General features: G+C 43.2%; 1 protein-coding gene across 1 annotated transcript in view; it reads right to left on the bottom strand.

Annotated features, from left to right (window-relative positions):
- The window catches only part of SCLT1 (sodium channel and clathrin linker 1), an 83,464-nt gene that overhangs the window by 48,565 nt on the left and 18,218 nt on the right, over nt 1–16,681 (bottom strand). The window contains exons 7-8 of the mRNA XM_019533980.1: nt 16,586–16,651; nt 13,461–13,531 (exon numbers count right to left, since the gene is read on the bottom strand). Coding sequence (XP_019389525.1) covers nt 13,461–13,531; nt 16,586–16,651 — 137 coding nt within the window. The remainder of the gene's footprint in view (nt 1–13,460; nt 13,532–16,585; nt 16,652–16,681) is intronic.

Genomic DNA, 16,681 nt, shown 5'->3' with positions numbered 1-16,681 from the left:
GATCACCTCTTGGAGAAACTGGCTAATTGTGGCCTTGGGTCCACCACGATCCACCAGCCGGGGAATTGGCTCTGTGGTTGGACCCAGACGGTAATAATTGACGGAAGTCAATCATTATGGTGCCCTGTGACCAGTGGAGTCCCCCAAGGCTCTGTCCTTGGACCCATATTGTTCAACATCTTCATTAATGATGTGGACACTGGAATCAGAAGCGGACTGGCTGAGTTAGCTGATGACACCAAACTTTGGGGCAAAGCATCTACATCAGAAGAAAGGAGGGTGATCCAGGCTGACCTGAGCAGGCTCAGCAAATGGGTGGATGAGAACCTGATGGTGTTTAACACCGAAAAATACAAGGTTCTCCACCTTGGGAGGAAAAACCTGCAGCATCCTTATAGCTCGGCAGTGCTACGCTGGTTAGCACTATGGAAGAAAGAGACTTGGGGGTCATCATTGACCACAAGATGAACATAAGCCTTCAGTGCTGCGGCTAGTAAAGCGAGCAAAATACTGGCTTGCATCCATAGATGCTTCTCAAGCAAATCCTGGGACGTCATTCTCCCCTTGTACTCAGCCTTGGTGAGGCCGCAGCTGGAGTACTGCATCCAGTTTTGGGCTCCACAATTCAAAAAGGATGTGGAGAAGCTTGAGAGAGTCCAGAGAAGAGCCATGCACATGATCAGAGGTCAGGAAAACAGACCTTATGATGACAGGCTGAGAGCCATGGGGCTCTTTAGCCTGGAAAAGCGCAGGCTCAGGGGTGATCTGATGGCCACCTCTAAGTTTATCGGGGTGACCAGCAGTTTCTGGGGGAACGTTTGCTCACCAGAGTGCCCCAGGGGACGACGAGGTTGAATGGTTATAAACCATTGCAAGACCGTTTCAGGCTGGACATAAGGAAGAATTTCTTTACTGTCCGAGCCCCCAAGGTCTGGGACAGCCTGCCATCAGAGGTGGTTTAAGCACCTACACTGAACACCTTCAAGAGTAAATTGGATGCTTGTCTTGATTGGATCCTATGACCCCAGCTGACTTCCTGCCCTTCGGATGGGGAGCTGGACGTGATGATCTTCTGAGGTCCCTTCCAGCCCTAATGTCTATGAATCTATGAATAACACAGTTTTTACTGTATATCAAAACGTTTAATTATACAACCTTGTATAGGTCATATTTTCCAATATACTACCTGTTCACTGATACTAAGGCCTTGACCAAACATGCCCAAAGGCTCTGACACAGGCATAAACTACTGAGCCTGTTATATTGGTTGGGTGGTAAGAGGAGGTATGTCATTGTCAGCAGGTGTGCCTACATATGGTCATTTAATACGGATTAGCCAATTTAAGCCACATTAGGGGCACGAGTCTACACATGCGTGCCCTTAAAGTGGCTTAGAAATGATGATTTTAGGCTACATGAGCCTAAATTTGATACTCGTCCAAGCCAAATATCAAATTTGTTAATGCAGATTAATGTATGTATAAATGCGTTACTCCACATTAGTTTAATGCAAATTTAGTCCTGGGTCTGCCAAGCCACTAGGGGGCCTGCCAGAGCCCAGCCTCAGGACTCCTGGCTGGCCTCTCCTCCACCATGCCTGGGTTACTCTCTATATAGTTTGCCACTTGTAAGCGGGAGGGTTTTTTTGTTGGTGGGTGGGATGGAGGGACACTGGTGCTGGAGGTGGGCAGGGGGTAGGGGGTGTGTGGGTGGTGGGCTGCAGCAGGGAGTGCAGGAGTTGGGGGTTAGCCAGGGCCTTCTGCAGCTAGTGCCCTGGCTCCTCCTGGTGGATATGCAGCTCTCTTGGGGCTTGGGTGGGGTGGGGGTGCCTGCTGCAGGCAGCAGGGACAGCACCATAGCCAGCAGGAGCATGGGGTGCTGGTCGTTACAGTCAGGGGCCAGGCTGGAGCAGTAGGGTGCTGCTGACATTGCTGGCAGAAGCAGAGGTAGCTCTGGTGCAGGGAGGCAGGGTGGGAAGGAGGGAGCTACCGTGTGCTGCCTCTGTGCTTGGTATGTGGCTCGTGGGCAGGGAAGGAGCAGGCCAGGGAACAGAAGGCAGAGTGTGTTTCCAAGATGGCTGCCAAATGCTGTTAGCTGGCTCTGGCTTTGACATGGCTGTCAAGAGGCTGGAGCTCCCCCAAGTGGCCGCAGAGGTTCACAGCAGGGCTGAAGCAATCTGAGACTGAAGTTAGTTCCAAGTCCCACCATGTTTAGACACCTGCCAAACCTGCTTAATTCGCATTAGTTTAATGCGAATTAAATTTAAGCCATCTTAAATTCACATGTACATGCACCCAGTAGGTATCACTCAGTCTAGGAAGCCCCACTTAAAGATAATCTGAGAAAATAAGGGGGACTGCTTAGGAATCAAATCCTTCTCAGAGTTTTAAATCTTGACTAAATTTACTTTGGTGTATGCTACTCCAGAGTAAGGGTTTTGGGCAGGCATTTACACATGTGGGGATAAGGAAGCAGATTTGCTGCTCTTTGCTCCAAGTTTCCTGCAGCCCTGCAATGGTCTCCTGCCACCACTGAGGGAGCTCCAGGCTCCCTGGGTGCTAGCCCAGGGGCTGGCAGGGAACACCGGGCCAGGAGACAGCTGTCCCCTGGCCCCAGGGGCCGCCTGCTCCTGGGGTGGGGACAAAGTTGGGGCAGATTGGGGCAAGGGGCTGGGAACTACCCCATCCCTACAGCTCTTTCCAAGCCCTGTGCTAAATCCCCAATCACCAAATTGGGGCATAGGGGCATAGAGACAGTTTCCAAACTGTCTCTGACCAGGATAGTTCCCAGCCCCTGCCCTGCACCCTGGGTAGAGGTTGGACAGTTTTTTCCCTGCTCAGAAACATGAACGCAGAGCGGGAGGGAAAAAGGCTCGGGGACTTGTTCCCTGCCCAGCTCTGAGTGTGGAGCCAAGCAGAGAACAAGCTCCCCAGCCTGTTCCCTCCAGAGCTGGGCGAGGAGCAGGTTCCTCTGCCCCTGCCAGCAGGGAGCTCCCAGAACGATTTTCAGCGCCAGCTCCACAACTGTGGGGCCAGTGCTAGGAGATCCTCATCTCCCAGCCAGAGCTCTGCAGTCATGGGGCTTGGGCTGGGAGGCCCTTATTACCCAGCTGGAGCTCTGCAGTTGTAGCCAGTGCTGGGAGATAAGGGTATCCCCACCCAAGCCCCGTGACTATGGAGAGCTGGCTGGGAGAAAAGGATCTCCCAGTCTGAGCCCTTTGTAGACATATGATTACCTCACAGTAAATTATGCAATGCAAAATTAAGGGTCTCATGTAGATGCACCCACTGTCTGCCTATACATGTCTCCGTGAGACCCACAAGGAACTGGCTTGAATTGGTTTTCAGAGTTTCCACAACTAAAGGAACTCTCCAGCATTTTGCCTAGATAATAAAAGTTAGGCCATTAACACTAGACTTTGGATCAGGTGCCACTGTATTCCATTAGCCCTAAAGAAAACATCAGTAGAACCTTGGTAAGAAATTCCTGTTTTATATTTCCTTGCCCTCCGCCACCCCCATTATACTGTTGAATTAGTAACACTGTGTTAATAAACACCATTTGGGTTGGCTGAATAGTCTCCCATTAATTAAATAAATGGGCAAAAGGAAAATTTGATCAAGTGATCAACTGGTTATCTAACCAGTCAGCAACTGATTCCACCGTTTCAACAACAATAACAGAATGGAAAAGCCTTTCTTTAATCCTTACACATCGTTATGTTGTGGTTGCATTGTGCTTATTATAATATAACTCTCCCAGTAATTGTTTAGACCTAAAACTTTTCTTAAGCAGTATTAAAAAATTCAATTTCTTCTTAAATCAAGCTTTCCCTCAGATCTGGAGGGCCTACAATCTCTTACATATCAAACCCACCTCCATTTTAAGTCTCTAACTGCTTCAGGCCACCTTATTTTCCAGTCACCTCCAGAAACACATACCGAGGATATATCATGACAACCATAACGGTATCATGTTTACACCATCCTATGGTTACAGATTCTAGCGGTCAATCTTCCCAGTTTTACATGAATTTTAAGACCCCTAAAACCACAGGTTTTATTTGCACACATACAAGGAGTAACGTTACAGTTTTATCACAGAAACTGGCAACTGGAATACTCTGCATAAAATCTTGTAAAGGACTGTAAAAATATATCTAATTCCATATATTCCTTATTTTATATAAAAATGCATGTGATGTGGTAACATCAAATCAAATCAGCAGCTTTCTCACTCAGTGGGTGTGTCTATACGAGCCGCTTTACTGTGCATTAGCCTAATAACACTGTGCTAATAGCCTACTGCACAGTGTTATTAGGCTAATGCGCAGCAAGTGTCACTAAGCCATGCGCTGGCACAGAGGCTCTAGATACTGTGCATTTAGCTAGTTCTTTATTAAGGAAGTACTAAACTAATGTACAGTATCTAACGCATGTTAATGAACGTGTAAACACGCCCAGTAAGGAGGTTATAAGCATGAAAATGTACATATATAGTGATACAGCTCTAGTTGAACAAGGAAGCAGGCCAGTGAACTGATGAAAAAAATGAGTAAAACATGGTGGCACTAAGCGTGAGAGAAATGGCATATATAAATGCTAAGCAGAAAAGAAGAAAATATCCAGCAGGGATATTTCATAAAAATAATGTGATATACAATATATAATGATCCTGTACATTTCCAGAAAAAGCAAGCTGTGACAAACATCCTGAGCATGCTTTATATAAATGAAAGCTGCATGCAGTTGAATTGATAGTAGAAAAAACAAATAAACAAAACAGAACACACCCCTATTTCCCCTCCAAATAAAAGAAAGCTCCAAAGGGGATGAACTATTTTCTGTAAAGAAAGAGGAGAAAAAATGCATTGAGGAACACAAGTTCATGACTTACATTGGCTTTTTGGCCAATTACATTCCATTTTATGTCTTGAATAGGCTAGTTAGGAAAAAGCACTTTGAAAAACAGTGTTGTTAGACTTCAGATCAACTGAAAGGTGTTCTCTCTTTGTGAAAGTTTATTTTAAAGTTGTGTAAATTACCTGAAAACTTTTGAAAGTTTATCTGGAGTTTAATCTAGATGCTAAAGGCAGATATCTCCTATTTACTGGAGTGGTGACATACTAGATGCAGACAGACGTGACAATTTTTGCCTGATCTGGCCACATAAAGCAGTTTATAGCTGCGACCAAATACAAATGCATGGCTTCAAACAGCTTAAAAAATGGCCAACTGGATGAAAAGCTGACCCCTCACTGCATGAGGTATCAGATAAAGATGTTAAAAAATATAGCGTCTTTTGTAACTTACGTCTGCAGAGCTCCCAGCCTGTCACTGTTTTCAGAATGGGACGGGAGTAAAGGGAGCAGAGGGAATTCAGGTTAGGGAGGGGAGGTTCCAATTCTTGGAAGCTGGGGTGCCCCAAGAATGAGTTCTTGCTGCTGCCTTTCCCCCCACCCATTCAGAAAACAGCCAGCACTGGCAGAGAGCCCTGGTCATTGCTATGGGAACCTGGCTGCAGACTCCCAGCACAGCTAGATTCCTTTCTGCCCTGGAACCAACAGCCAACTTCTGTTTGGTCTGGGGTAACGCTGCAAGTCAGAACACTGCAAAAATCATTCCGAGTTACAGATGGGAGCTGCACTTCTGTCTGTACCCATTGTTCGTTTGTAGAGTCTTTACAAAGGAGGAGAGGGTAAAACTCCGTAATAAATTGTGTTTTATGGTCTTTTAAAATAGTGATATAAGCACTGGTCAAAATAGTTTAAAAATATATGGAGTTTCCCTTGACAAAATTGCTCCTGAGCAACAAAGTTGAATATAAGATAAAAACATGGGGGAAAAAATCTTAAAGCATTGTTTCTAAATACACAGAACATGTGGCCATCTAACCTGGTGATACATGGAGAAAAAACATTTGTAAAAAAGAATGACCCTTTACTGCACTAAAACAAGCCTGCGCTAAAACACATATTTGCCTCAAGAATAATGTCAACTTTTACCATGTGCATACAGAGAAATTAGGACACATAAATGTATAAATAATATGACTGATTTTGCTCATCTAGCAATCATAAGTGAAAACATGTTGGCCAAAAAAGCCCTTTACTGAAAGCAAAAAGAAAACAAAGCTTAATATATTGTGCTATACCCTACTGCAGCAGTCACCAACCAGTAGATCTCAATCCACCAGTAGACCTTGGAGCCTGCTACGGTAGAGCCTTTTGGAGTTGATTTGAGGCTGGGGTGGGGGGCTGAGTGCTGAGAAGTCAGTCAATGGGGAAGAGAAGGGGCAAGGGCTAGATTGAGGCCCTCGCAGTGAGGGACAGTGCCACAGAGGAAGGAGCAGGGGTAAGTTGGGACTTACCTGCTGCAGAGGTGCACCCCCAAATAATTGTTTTTCCCTCTGCCTCAATCTGCTCCCCCCTTTCCCACCCTACAGACTTACCTGCTGGGCAGGGGGGCAGGATAGCGCACAGTAGATCTTGGGTTGTTTTAAATTCCAAAGGTGATCTCCTACTTAAAAAGGCTGGAGACCACTGCCCTACTGTTAGCCCACAGGTAAGTTTTTCAAGGTATGCCAAACATTTGATACCAATCAAGCAAAACAGCATGATCTTCCATTAACGCATGCTCTTGAGGCAATTCCTTCAGACTCATAGGACTGGAAGTGACCTTGAGGATCATCTAATTCACTCTTTGTGCAAATCTAGGATGTGCTATTCCTAAACCATTCCAGACAAATCATTATACAGCCTCTTCTCAAAAACCTCAAGCAAAGGAAAGCCTGAAAGTTTCCTGGGAAGTGCTCCATTGGTGTACTGTTCTGACAGTGAGGAAGTTATTTGAAAATCTGATCTAATAAATAAGTGCTTTGCTGCTATTTAATCCCATTGCTTCATATTCTTCCATATGCAATCAGAAATTCCTCCTTATTCTTTCTTTCTCCTTTGTCTTTTAAATACTTGAAAACATGTCACCTTTTAATCTTCTTTTCTCTAACCCAAGTATACCCAGTTCTCTCAAGCTTTCCCCAAATGGCTTGCATTCTAATTCTTTTACAATCTTTGTTGCTTGCTTCAGGATACTCTGGACTTTGTCTAATTCTGTCTTAAACTGTCAAACCTAGAACAACACACAATGCCCAGGTGAGGCCTAATCAGCACTGAGTAGATGGCCACTGTCACCTTCCATATCTTAAATATGCTACTCCTGTTAATGCACCCCAGGGTGACTGCATCACACTGCTGACTCATGAACAGGGATCCAAATTTCCCATTTTCTGCAGAAAAATGGTAAAAAAAAATGCAGATTTTCCCTTTTAACTGAGAAAAACATGGATTTTTCATTTTAACATTGATATACTCAGATATTCCACTTCTGCAAAGACCTCTCTGCAGGCTGGCAGAGTTGCAGCCTGAAAGGGGCAGGGAGAAGCGGGGGAAGGGTGGTCAGGAAGGGGGCCCCATGTGCACTTGTGTGCTCATGCATGCACATGGCTACCAAGCAGCTTGGACAGCAGCTCCTACAAGTAAGTCTGGTGGTGGGTAAGGGGGAATGAGGTCCGAGGGAGGAAGGAAGGGAGGGAGTTGGGCAGACCTGGGGCTGGGGATGCTGCCCAGCTGGGATGGTGTGTGGGGTTTGGGGCCCAGGGCTGGAATGCATGGCCGCAAAAAACAAATAGTGGTTTATACTTGTCATCACTTTTCCCTGATTCTGAACCAAAACATTGTATAAAGTTTTTGTTGTCATCCTTGATTCACTATCTGTCGTCTCGTAAGGCATCTTTGTAAAAATAAAACAGTCTCTATCAGACCGCAGTACTATTAGGCACTGATCAATTTCTCGAAGTAACAACAGCCATTGGTAGAAAGTGATTTCTAAGTTGTACCAAAGTTCAACAATATATAAATGTTTTATTTGGGAATGGCATTGAATTAGGTTTTTTGCCAATTCACTGTCTTCAAACATGACCAAGGGAGTAAGTAGCTCAGCAAGATGGAGAGAGCAGCCCTGCCCTCATTTGGGTAGAAATATCCCAATGCTGTTTCATGAACAGGGATCTTGGTTTAATCTGTTTAAAAATCACAAGTTCTCCAATTTAAACTGCCCCCTGTGAATTCTCTGATTAAAAAACCCCAAATCCACAATTAAAATGAAACTCCACTACCTATATATATATATATATATAGGTATCAGCTGAACACAACGTTTTATTTTACTGGAGGGGGCCCCCAGCTGCCAGGGCTATGGGACCCAATGGCTCATGTGGCTAGAGGGGATCATGGAGCCTAGTTTCACCCTCTTTTCTTGTGGCTGGCACAGCAGAAATGGAGCCAAGTAGAGCCCATGTAGGGGGGACGGAGGCTGCCTACTGCAGGGCTCAGGAGTCCCTGCCCTGATGCCTTACCTACAGGGGCCTCCGCAGCACAGCGGGCAGGACTCAGCGTAGGAAGGCAGAGTGGGGTGAGGAAGCTCAGTGCCACCACCACTGCCTGGAGCCTTATGCCAGCCACACTGCTAAAGTAAGGTGCCCCCTGCCTGCCTGGTAGTGGGGGTGGCAGTGGTGGCATGTTCTGCTCCCCCACTACTGTCAGGCAGATAGGGCTGCCTCACCATGATGGCATAGCTGGTGCTGGGCTCTCAGCGGCAGTGACACCCAGACTCCCAGCCCCATTCCACCCTCTTGCGGTGGGTCCCACTCACTGCACTATGGAGGCCCCTGGTTGGGAGGGCAGTAGGCTGAGGAGCCCTGAGACCTGCAGTAGACTGCCCATATATTCCCCTGCCCTACACACAAAACTGTGGGGGGCGGGGCACATGACCCCCATGCTCTCCTATATATATTTTTAGTTTGATTATGCCTACTTTATAGTATACGATGCAGGATGAATCTTTGAAGGACAAACTGTCATGCCATTAACCACCATTTCTTATTGCTATTCATAAAGCAGCATCTAATCAGAAACAGCATATATATACTAGTTTAGTACAGCTGCTTTGCACAGCTTTTACAGACAACCTCATGGGATTTAAAGGCATGTGTGCTACTTTCTAAATGAGGCAGCATTTTAGAATAAGAAAATGTACCATATTTTCTTGTGTACAAACAGGCCTTTCCCCGAAAAACCAGCTGCTGGAACAGAGTGTGTATTATGTGCAAGGAATATGGTAAGAGCAGTTTCTGCTACTTATCAGGTGAAAACAAAAGTAAAATCCACATTAATTCTCAGGGAGTAGAGCATTGAGCAGACTTGGCTTTCTAACTGCTGCTGCTCAGTTACTGACTATAAGGTAAGATATTTTTCTCTTCATTCTGATGTGTATTATATTCTGGGGCTTGATGTATGTGAGGCAGTATGGTGCTTCCCTCCTAATATGTACATTGCCTACATGTATACAATACAGAATTGTGCCACATCCCTGTAAGGCAAGGAAATTGAAGGTAAATTATGAACTTGATCATTTATAGATTATATCATACTCTCAAAATGACTGCCTGGCCTGCAAATTAGTCTACTGCTGAGCAATTTCAGGATGGTTCCTCTGGGTATAAGAAAACTTTTTACCCCCTATGTATTTAAAAAAGGACTTCTTGTTGTCCTTGATTTGGGTCACTAGTCCCAGTTCCATCTCCGCCGTGGCCTTTCCGACCGCCCCCAGTACTCTTTCCTGCCATGGCAGGGGGTCAGACTTGATGATCTGCTCAGGTCCCTTCCAACCCTACAAACTATGCAACTATGAAAATTCATGCTTCCATTCTTGCCCAAACACAACAAAAAACAATGAGTCTATCAACAGTGCCTAGTACTGTGATGGAGCACCTGGGGGCTCTGTCACTTTAAGAGAGCAAGAGCCCAGGCAGATCCCTACTCAGGAGGCAGGGCAGAGCTGCATCTAGGTTGCCATAGAGACTGGCTGATTAAATTAATTAGGAGGCACCTGCAGGCAACCCAGGAGACTCACCTGACTGAAAGAGGGGGCAGGGCCCTGGGAGGAATAAAAGGCAGCCCCAGGGGCGGGCCAGCTAGTCTGGCCCTGGGAATGAAGCAAGAAGGAGCTCTGCAAAGGTGACTGTGAGTACATTAGGCCCTGAGTCAGCTAGAGAAATGAATGCTAGCAACAGATCCAGAGCAAGGACTGGGCTAGTAGTTTTGTTAGAGCCAGAAGGACTTCTATTTGTGTTTTGATTCCAGTTTTACCTGGTGCTTTGGGGGGGGCCTATAGGGTGGGTTACGAAGTCTCATAGCACCTGCAGTTGTAAAGAGCCAGAGAAAGGCAGGACTGAGAATTTGGGAGCCAGGGGGCCCAATGCCCAGGTAAGGCAGAAGCAAGGTTTGGTGCCCAAACAGAGAGAGTGTTGGGAGGCTCAAGAACGAAGAAGGGTGATCTGATAGTCGAAGAGGGTAAGCTGAGGACCTGGGAACCCTGAAGCTTGGTACAGTCTCTAGACTAGAGCTAGAGGGGCTCAAAGCAAAAAAAGCATAGGCTGTGACTTGAACAATGACAGGCTCGCTCTAGGTTCCCCAGGCAGCCTCCCTCCTTTCCAAACAATAACATCAAAGGTGTGGTAGGCAACAGGTGACAGCCCCCTAGAGTTGGAGGGGCAGGAATTATGTGCCCACCAGGGGGTGTCACAGCTGCTCCTGGGATCTGAACAACCTGTTGTCATGTACCTATGAATCCGACAGCTTTGTCAGATGACTTTTAGCCGAAACTTGTGTGAAATCACTTAAAAAAAAATGTGGATGTGATTTGTACAGCAAACCAGAAACAGTCTTTATCCATGTTGGATGCAAAATATGTTACACTCTTGTCAAATGTTGACATTAAGAAAAATGATGATAACACATAGTATTTCACACTACATCTCTAAACTAATGCTGTTGTGTTGCCTCAAATTAACATGAGTGTATTTTCACCAGCTCTTGATGCTTTGAACTGGAGAGTATATTTACAAATATTTTATCTGCAACATTAATGAGGGACCTCTTAGAAAACAATTTTGACTTCTAAGGTTTTTTTTCCATCAAACAGCTTAATGAATAGCACTTGTGTCATTTTGTGTCAATATAGTTATACATACCTACTTTATTAATAATCCTTTTCACTAAAGTCCTAGGGAGAGAGAAGCTTCTAAATACAAATCCCAGACTTCCTAAAGAATGATTTCTATGTAATGTTTAACAGAGCCCTCTACATCTGCAACCACAGAGTTGAGTCCTTTACAGTGAAAATGTGTAGACGGTGACTAAACATTTTCAAGAACTGCATGCTGAATGTTAGTAAGTATTTGAGGAAGAGCTTCAGATTTCCACAAGAGAATTTTCAGCCCAAGTCCAGGACCACTTTTCCAAGGACTTCCACAGTATATTGGCTTACAGCTAGATGTATACACTAGACATCTGTAACATCTACTTTTAAGCCTGACACTTAAATTTATGCAGTAGTGGTTGTTTATTTGCAACTTTTGCTAATAACAATTCAGTAGAATTAACAATAAAACTATATTGTATAATAATAAAGTTGCATGATTTGTGGTTACTGGTAAAAGTGTATAATAATTTTATGTATTTTACAAATTTTAAGGAGCAGTACAGTCATTTTATAATGTATAAAGATGCATATGAATAAACAAAACGAAGCAACGTAAAGTAGTAGAATAAAAAAAATAAAGACATGGAATTCAATTTGACTTTGGCCCTTATTTGTTGTACAAGTAACACCAATACCAATGTAGTGTAGGACAGGCTGCAAGTTGTTAGAAAGGAGTCATAGTTATGTTGTCTTCATTAGCCTAGTACTTAATTTTCCACTAATGGAGAGATCAACTTCCTTCTTACTCTCTGCCCCGCCCCCCCCAAGAACAAAGGGGACCACAAATGTAGCTAGGTCATCCATCTCATTCCTCCTGCAAGAGCACATCCTATCTGAATATGGGGTCCATCACTACCGCCTCATGACAACTGAAGATCTCATTAGAGTGAACAGCAGCCTTATAATGGCCTCTCATTGTTTGTGGCTCTCTACTTCAGATACATAAATAGGTTTCTTGGCCAAAGGGGTGCTTTATTAATTTAAAAAAGGGAAATTTTTAGAGAATCCCATTGCCTGCATAGTTGTCTGTTTGCTGGCATCTTTAATTCTTAAATTTTATCTCTTGCCTTAACTATGGGGGAATATTGGTTTAGTAGCTGTCAGCACACTTCCCAGTCTTTCTCTGCAGTGTATAAATGGCATTTAACTATACAAATAAGGGTTTATTAAAAGGAAAAGAGGCTTCTAAAATAAACTCTTTAGGGTGTCTGACCGGGTACAAACTCTAACTTTTTTTTTTTTTTTTTAAACCAATAAAATTCTTAAATAAACTAAAGCACTCTCATTGTGAAGCCCTGTTTTGGACTACATAAATGCTTCTCCCCCCCCCCACCACTGTAGAGTCTGGTAGAGATATACACCTTTAAAAGTAATTAAATTTCATTCTATTTCAAAATGAACTACAGGGTCAGTATCCCATAGTTCCATACAATAAAATGGGCTTTACCTTAGAGCTATAGATCTTTAGTGCTGCCCTCCTACCAGTCTTATTGTAAAAAGATAACTCGCCTCTTTCTCCCCAGAGGCTTGTTTTGTTTTAATGCTTATATTTTTCAATGTGCTTATTGTAGCTCAGATTTTTATTTAAATACCTCAGAATTTATTTTAATGAGGACACTGCTGCTTATTTTTTGCAAAAACCATGCTCTTTTCTTCCTTTCATTCCCAAAAACCAATGCTTTGGATTTAGTAGTACTGATTTTTTTTCAAGATACTTGAAGTTTGAGCTTAATTTAAGCATTTTTGATGTTACACTTAAGGAACATAATACTTCTTTACTCTTCAAACTCAGTATAATTTGTCAGTGTGTGATATACAAGAAATGTACAAGAATTCTATTTACTACATAAAAAATTGTTTTAGGTGTTTTAAACGCTTATACTTCATGACTTTAATGAATTGCAGGTCAGGAGGACATGAATGCAGTTGAGTTTTTGTCCACATATTTATACTAATAATAAAAGTCTCTTTGGACTCAGTCCTGTTTAAAGTGTTGAATAGTCTCCCAGATCAAGTGCGTGGGGAGAGCTGAGTACTCATCACTGGAAGAGGAAAGGACTTCAGATGTACAAATGCATTTATCCCATCATTTTTTCTAGAATCTAAAATTTTCTGTTATGAATAACTTGTTATATAGAAAATAATATCTAGTTAATATATTTATTGAGGACTAAACGATTTGTTAGTTGAAAACTAGGGTTTGTCCTAGTCTATCTGTAGCCAAACGGTCTCTAATGACTTCTAGAGAGAGAGAATTGAGTTCTGCAGTATAAACAAGGTTAACAAAGGTCAGCAACGTATCAAGCAGGAATACTGATACCCAAATGCTTGGATAGATTTAGAAATACCTCTGGTTTATACCTCAGTTGTTTGCGTAGGTGTTCTAGTTCCACATTCTGTTCTGTTACTGTTTTCAGGAACTGCTGGTTAGCCTGCAAAATGGGGAAAGATCTGTAATTCATTCTTCCTGCTGAAGACCACTTGTATGCTCTAAGTAACAAGTACTACTTTTGGACACTAGGTTAAAAGAGAGTTCCTTATGCACACTACTAACAACTGCATACAAATTCATTATCATGTGCTAGCAAATTGCCCATCAAGAATGACGGGAGGCCACTACCCGCTGCCCACTGCCACTTTGAGCCAGGTCCGGGTCCCCCCTGCCCTACCGCTTCAGGTTGGGGCCGGGGCCATGGCTGGTGCCCCACCCTGCCACTTGGGGCTGGAGCTGGGCCCTCTGCTCCATATCAGTTGCCACTGTCACCTCATGCTGCAGAGGGTGAGGCCAGCTCCAGTGGCCTCCCCCACACTCAGTTGCCACTGTCATGGCAGCTTGGCTGCCAGTTCCTGTTTGAACACTTGCACTGCATTTGATTGTTTTGGACAACCAATCAGAGTGTGAAAAAAGCATTATGGACAGACAGACTAAGACTTTTATTATAATAGAATGTATTTATACTTTTATTCTATTGGGGTTTACTTTTTATTGCACAAGTTCTTTCTCACGCATCCTATTTGATTAGGCAACATACTAAAAATGGAATTCATTAAAGCAGTATTTTTTCATACCTCTCAATTCTTTTTTTGATATGTTTTCTTAAGTTATACTTGGTTTTCTAGCCAAATTAAGCTATGTGTTGCAAAGGCTGGGGGTTATTCAGCGAACCATAATTTGTACTGGTTAACTTCTGGAGTATTACAAAACATTCAACTCTCACATGACTCCTGTTTAAAACCATTTAAGACTATTTAACAAGAATTGTCAAGCTTATTTGCATAGAAAGCCAGATTCTGCTTTTAATTTATAATCTGTGAGTGAAATGATGAATATTAGCATTACAGAATACCCTGAATCTGCCACCTAACTTCTGCTGCTGTCAAAAGGAAATGAACGCAAGGCTAGGGACAGAAGTTACACACAAATTGGTTTTAAGTGATCAGAAACTGGTCTAATCGTGGAACAGAACTGATATTCAGTGCATATAAACCAGTTTCAAAATCACCGTAACTAGTTTAAGGTAAACGTAGTTGAATGCATCAGATGCAACTGATTTTGGGTCAGACTGGTTTATGAAACTTCTGTCCCAGACCCCTTCCTGGTTCAAGTTAAATCACAGTCTTCCAGCATGCTCTGCAGCCCTGGACTGGGCTGTACTGTCTACTTCAGAGCAGGCCTGACCCCACCCCTCTGCTCCCTAGCTGGAGCAATGAGGGATGGCTGACAAGGATGGGACACAAACATAGTTGGGGATGCAGACTAGTCTATGGGGGAAGGGAACTATCTTCCCTTTTCTCTCTCTTCTTCCCTGCCCCCCCTCCCCGGCAAACCGCAGCTTGGGTGGGTCTGGGGCCAGGGAGTGGGGTTAAAGATCCTTTCCCAAACTCAAACTTATTGCTGGCTGCAACTGTGGACTATAAATCCCGGAGGCACCTGGAAGCAGGAGAAGGAAGTGATGAGCAACCCTCCAGAGTCCTGCTGCTGTAATTCTTGACTGCATATCCTTGTCCTGCTGCCCCTTGGGTCTCTGGGAAGTGAACACACAGTCAGAGCCATGCTTTGGCACCCCCTGGCTTCTGGCCTGAGCCACTACAGGCATGTGGCTGCATTTCCTGAATCCAAGGTAAATGTCTGTTTGCTTCTGTCTTCAACTTTTAATCTGTATAGTTTAAACTAACCTGCAAAGACTGAAATAATTCAGCCTTGGGCTTTTTGATTGTTTGTACCTAGCCCACAGGTACATTATGGCCTTTATAGGGTTAGGTCTTGAAAGATCAGTTCTGCAAACTACCACGCAGATAGACACTTTTGCCTATGCAGCAGCCCAATAAACTCAATAAGATATCACACTAACAAAATATTTGTCAATACTGAGATCAAATCTGGAATCACCATTAATTTTGTTCAGTATTTTTGAGAATTTTATTGTTACCCCGTAGGAAAATATACTGATATTTACCACAACTACTATTTTTCGCCCTTATTTCACTTCCTTCCCCCATCTTTCTATCATTCTGTTCTTTGTTGGCTTTTCTTAGTCATGCATTTTTTTCCCCTCAATTTTAAGTTCTTATTGTGTACACCTTTTGATAAGAAATGTTGGCGATTGAAGAAAAAATGCCATTGATAACCATCAGGTTGAATCAGACTATCAATATTCAAACAGCTTATTAGTGATTGTCCAATCCAAGATACTTGGAAGTGGGGTGTGACTTTCAGGAAGTGCTGAGTACTAACCCACTGAATATCAAGCGCTCCTAAAAATACATTGCAATAAAATACTAAAAATATAGGCACTAAAACATCTTGTTACTTTTGAACTGAATCTAATTGAAGCAAAAAACAACATACAAAAAACCACCCAGATAAATGATGAAACTGGCCAACACAACTGGCACTGAAACTCCTACAGAGATGGACTGTACAATATGAACACAAGGTGGTTACTAGTCGATCTATGAAACACTTAAGCTTGGTGAAGAACTGGCCTAAAAGCTCTAATTGTAGAATACCTCGAAATGTTGTGGAGAATCTAAGAGGTCTTAGGTGCTTAAGTGATCTTATTCCAGCCTGCCCCTCTCTCTCTCTCTATTTAATAGACAGAGCAAGTCCTTTGCTCTTTTCATAAAGTACTTGCAGAAGGAAAACATGAGATGACAACTATAATATACATAAACTCTATCAAGAAATTTTTGGCATGGGCTACTGGCTAGTGGAGTAACTATGGGAAGAAGAAAAACAATCAAGTCTTTGAACGTTATTCCTGAATACAGCAAAGCCTGCTGGATTCAAGAGTAATAAACCAGTCAAGATAACTGGCAAGGAGGCCCAATCACTTTTTTTTTTTTAATTGCTTGAAAACATAAATGAGTATTATCCATGCACAGAAAAATTACCTTGTCTGGTCTATGCTCCCTCTGCCCCATTAGAGACCTCGAGAGCATTAAACAATTTAGTATTTTGAAAACAGTTCAGATGTACTGCTTACCAACTCTGTTTTCTCATTGGCTAAATGAAGTTGCTTAGTTAGTTGTTGAAAGCCAGTCAACTGATCCTGAAAAAGAAAGGAGAGCTTGAAACAGTC

This window comes from Crocodylus porosus, unplaced genomic scaffold (genome assembly GCF_001723895.1).
Source record: "Crocodylus porosus isolate Cpor-Errol unplaced genomic scaffold, CroPor_comp1, whole genome shotgun sequence".
Classification (NCBI taxonomy): domain Eukaryota; kingdom Metazoa; phylum Chordata; order Crocodylia; family Crocodylidae; genus Crocodylus; species Crocodylus porosus.
The sequence above is the reverse complement of the archived record's forward strand: the minus strand, read 5'-3'. Positions and strand labels throughout refer to the sequence as shown.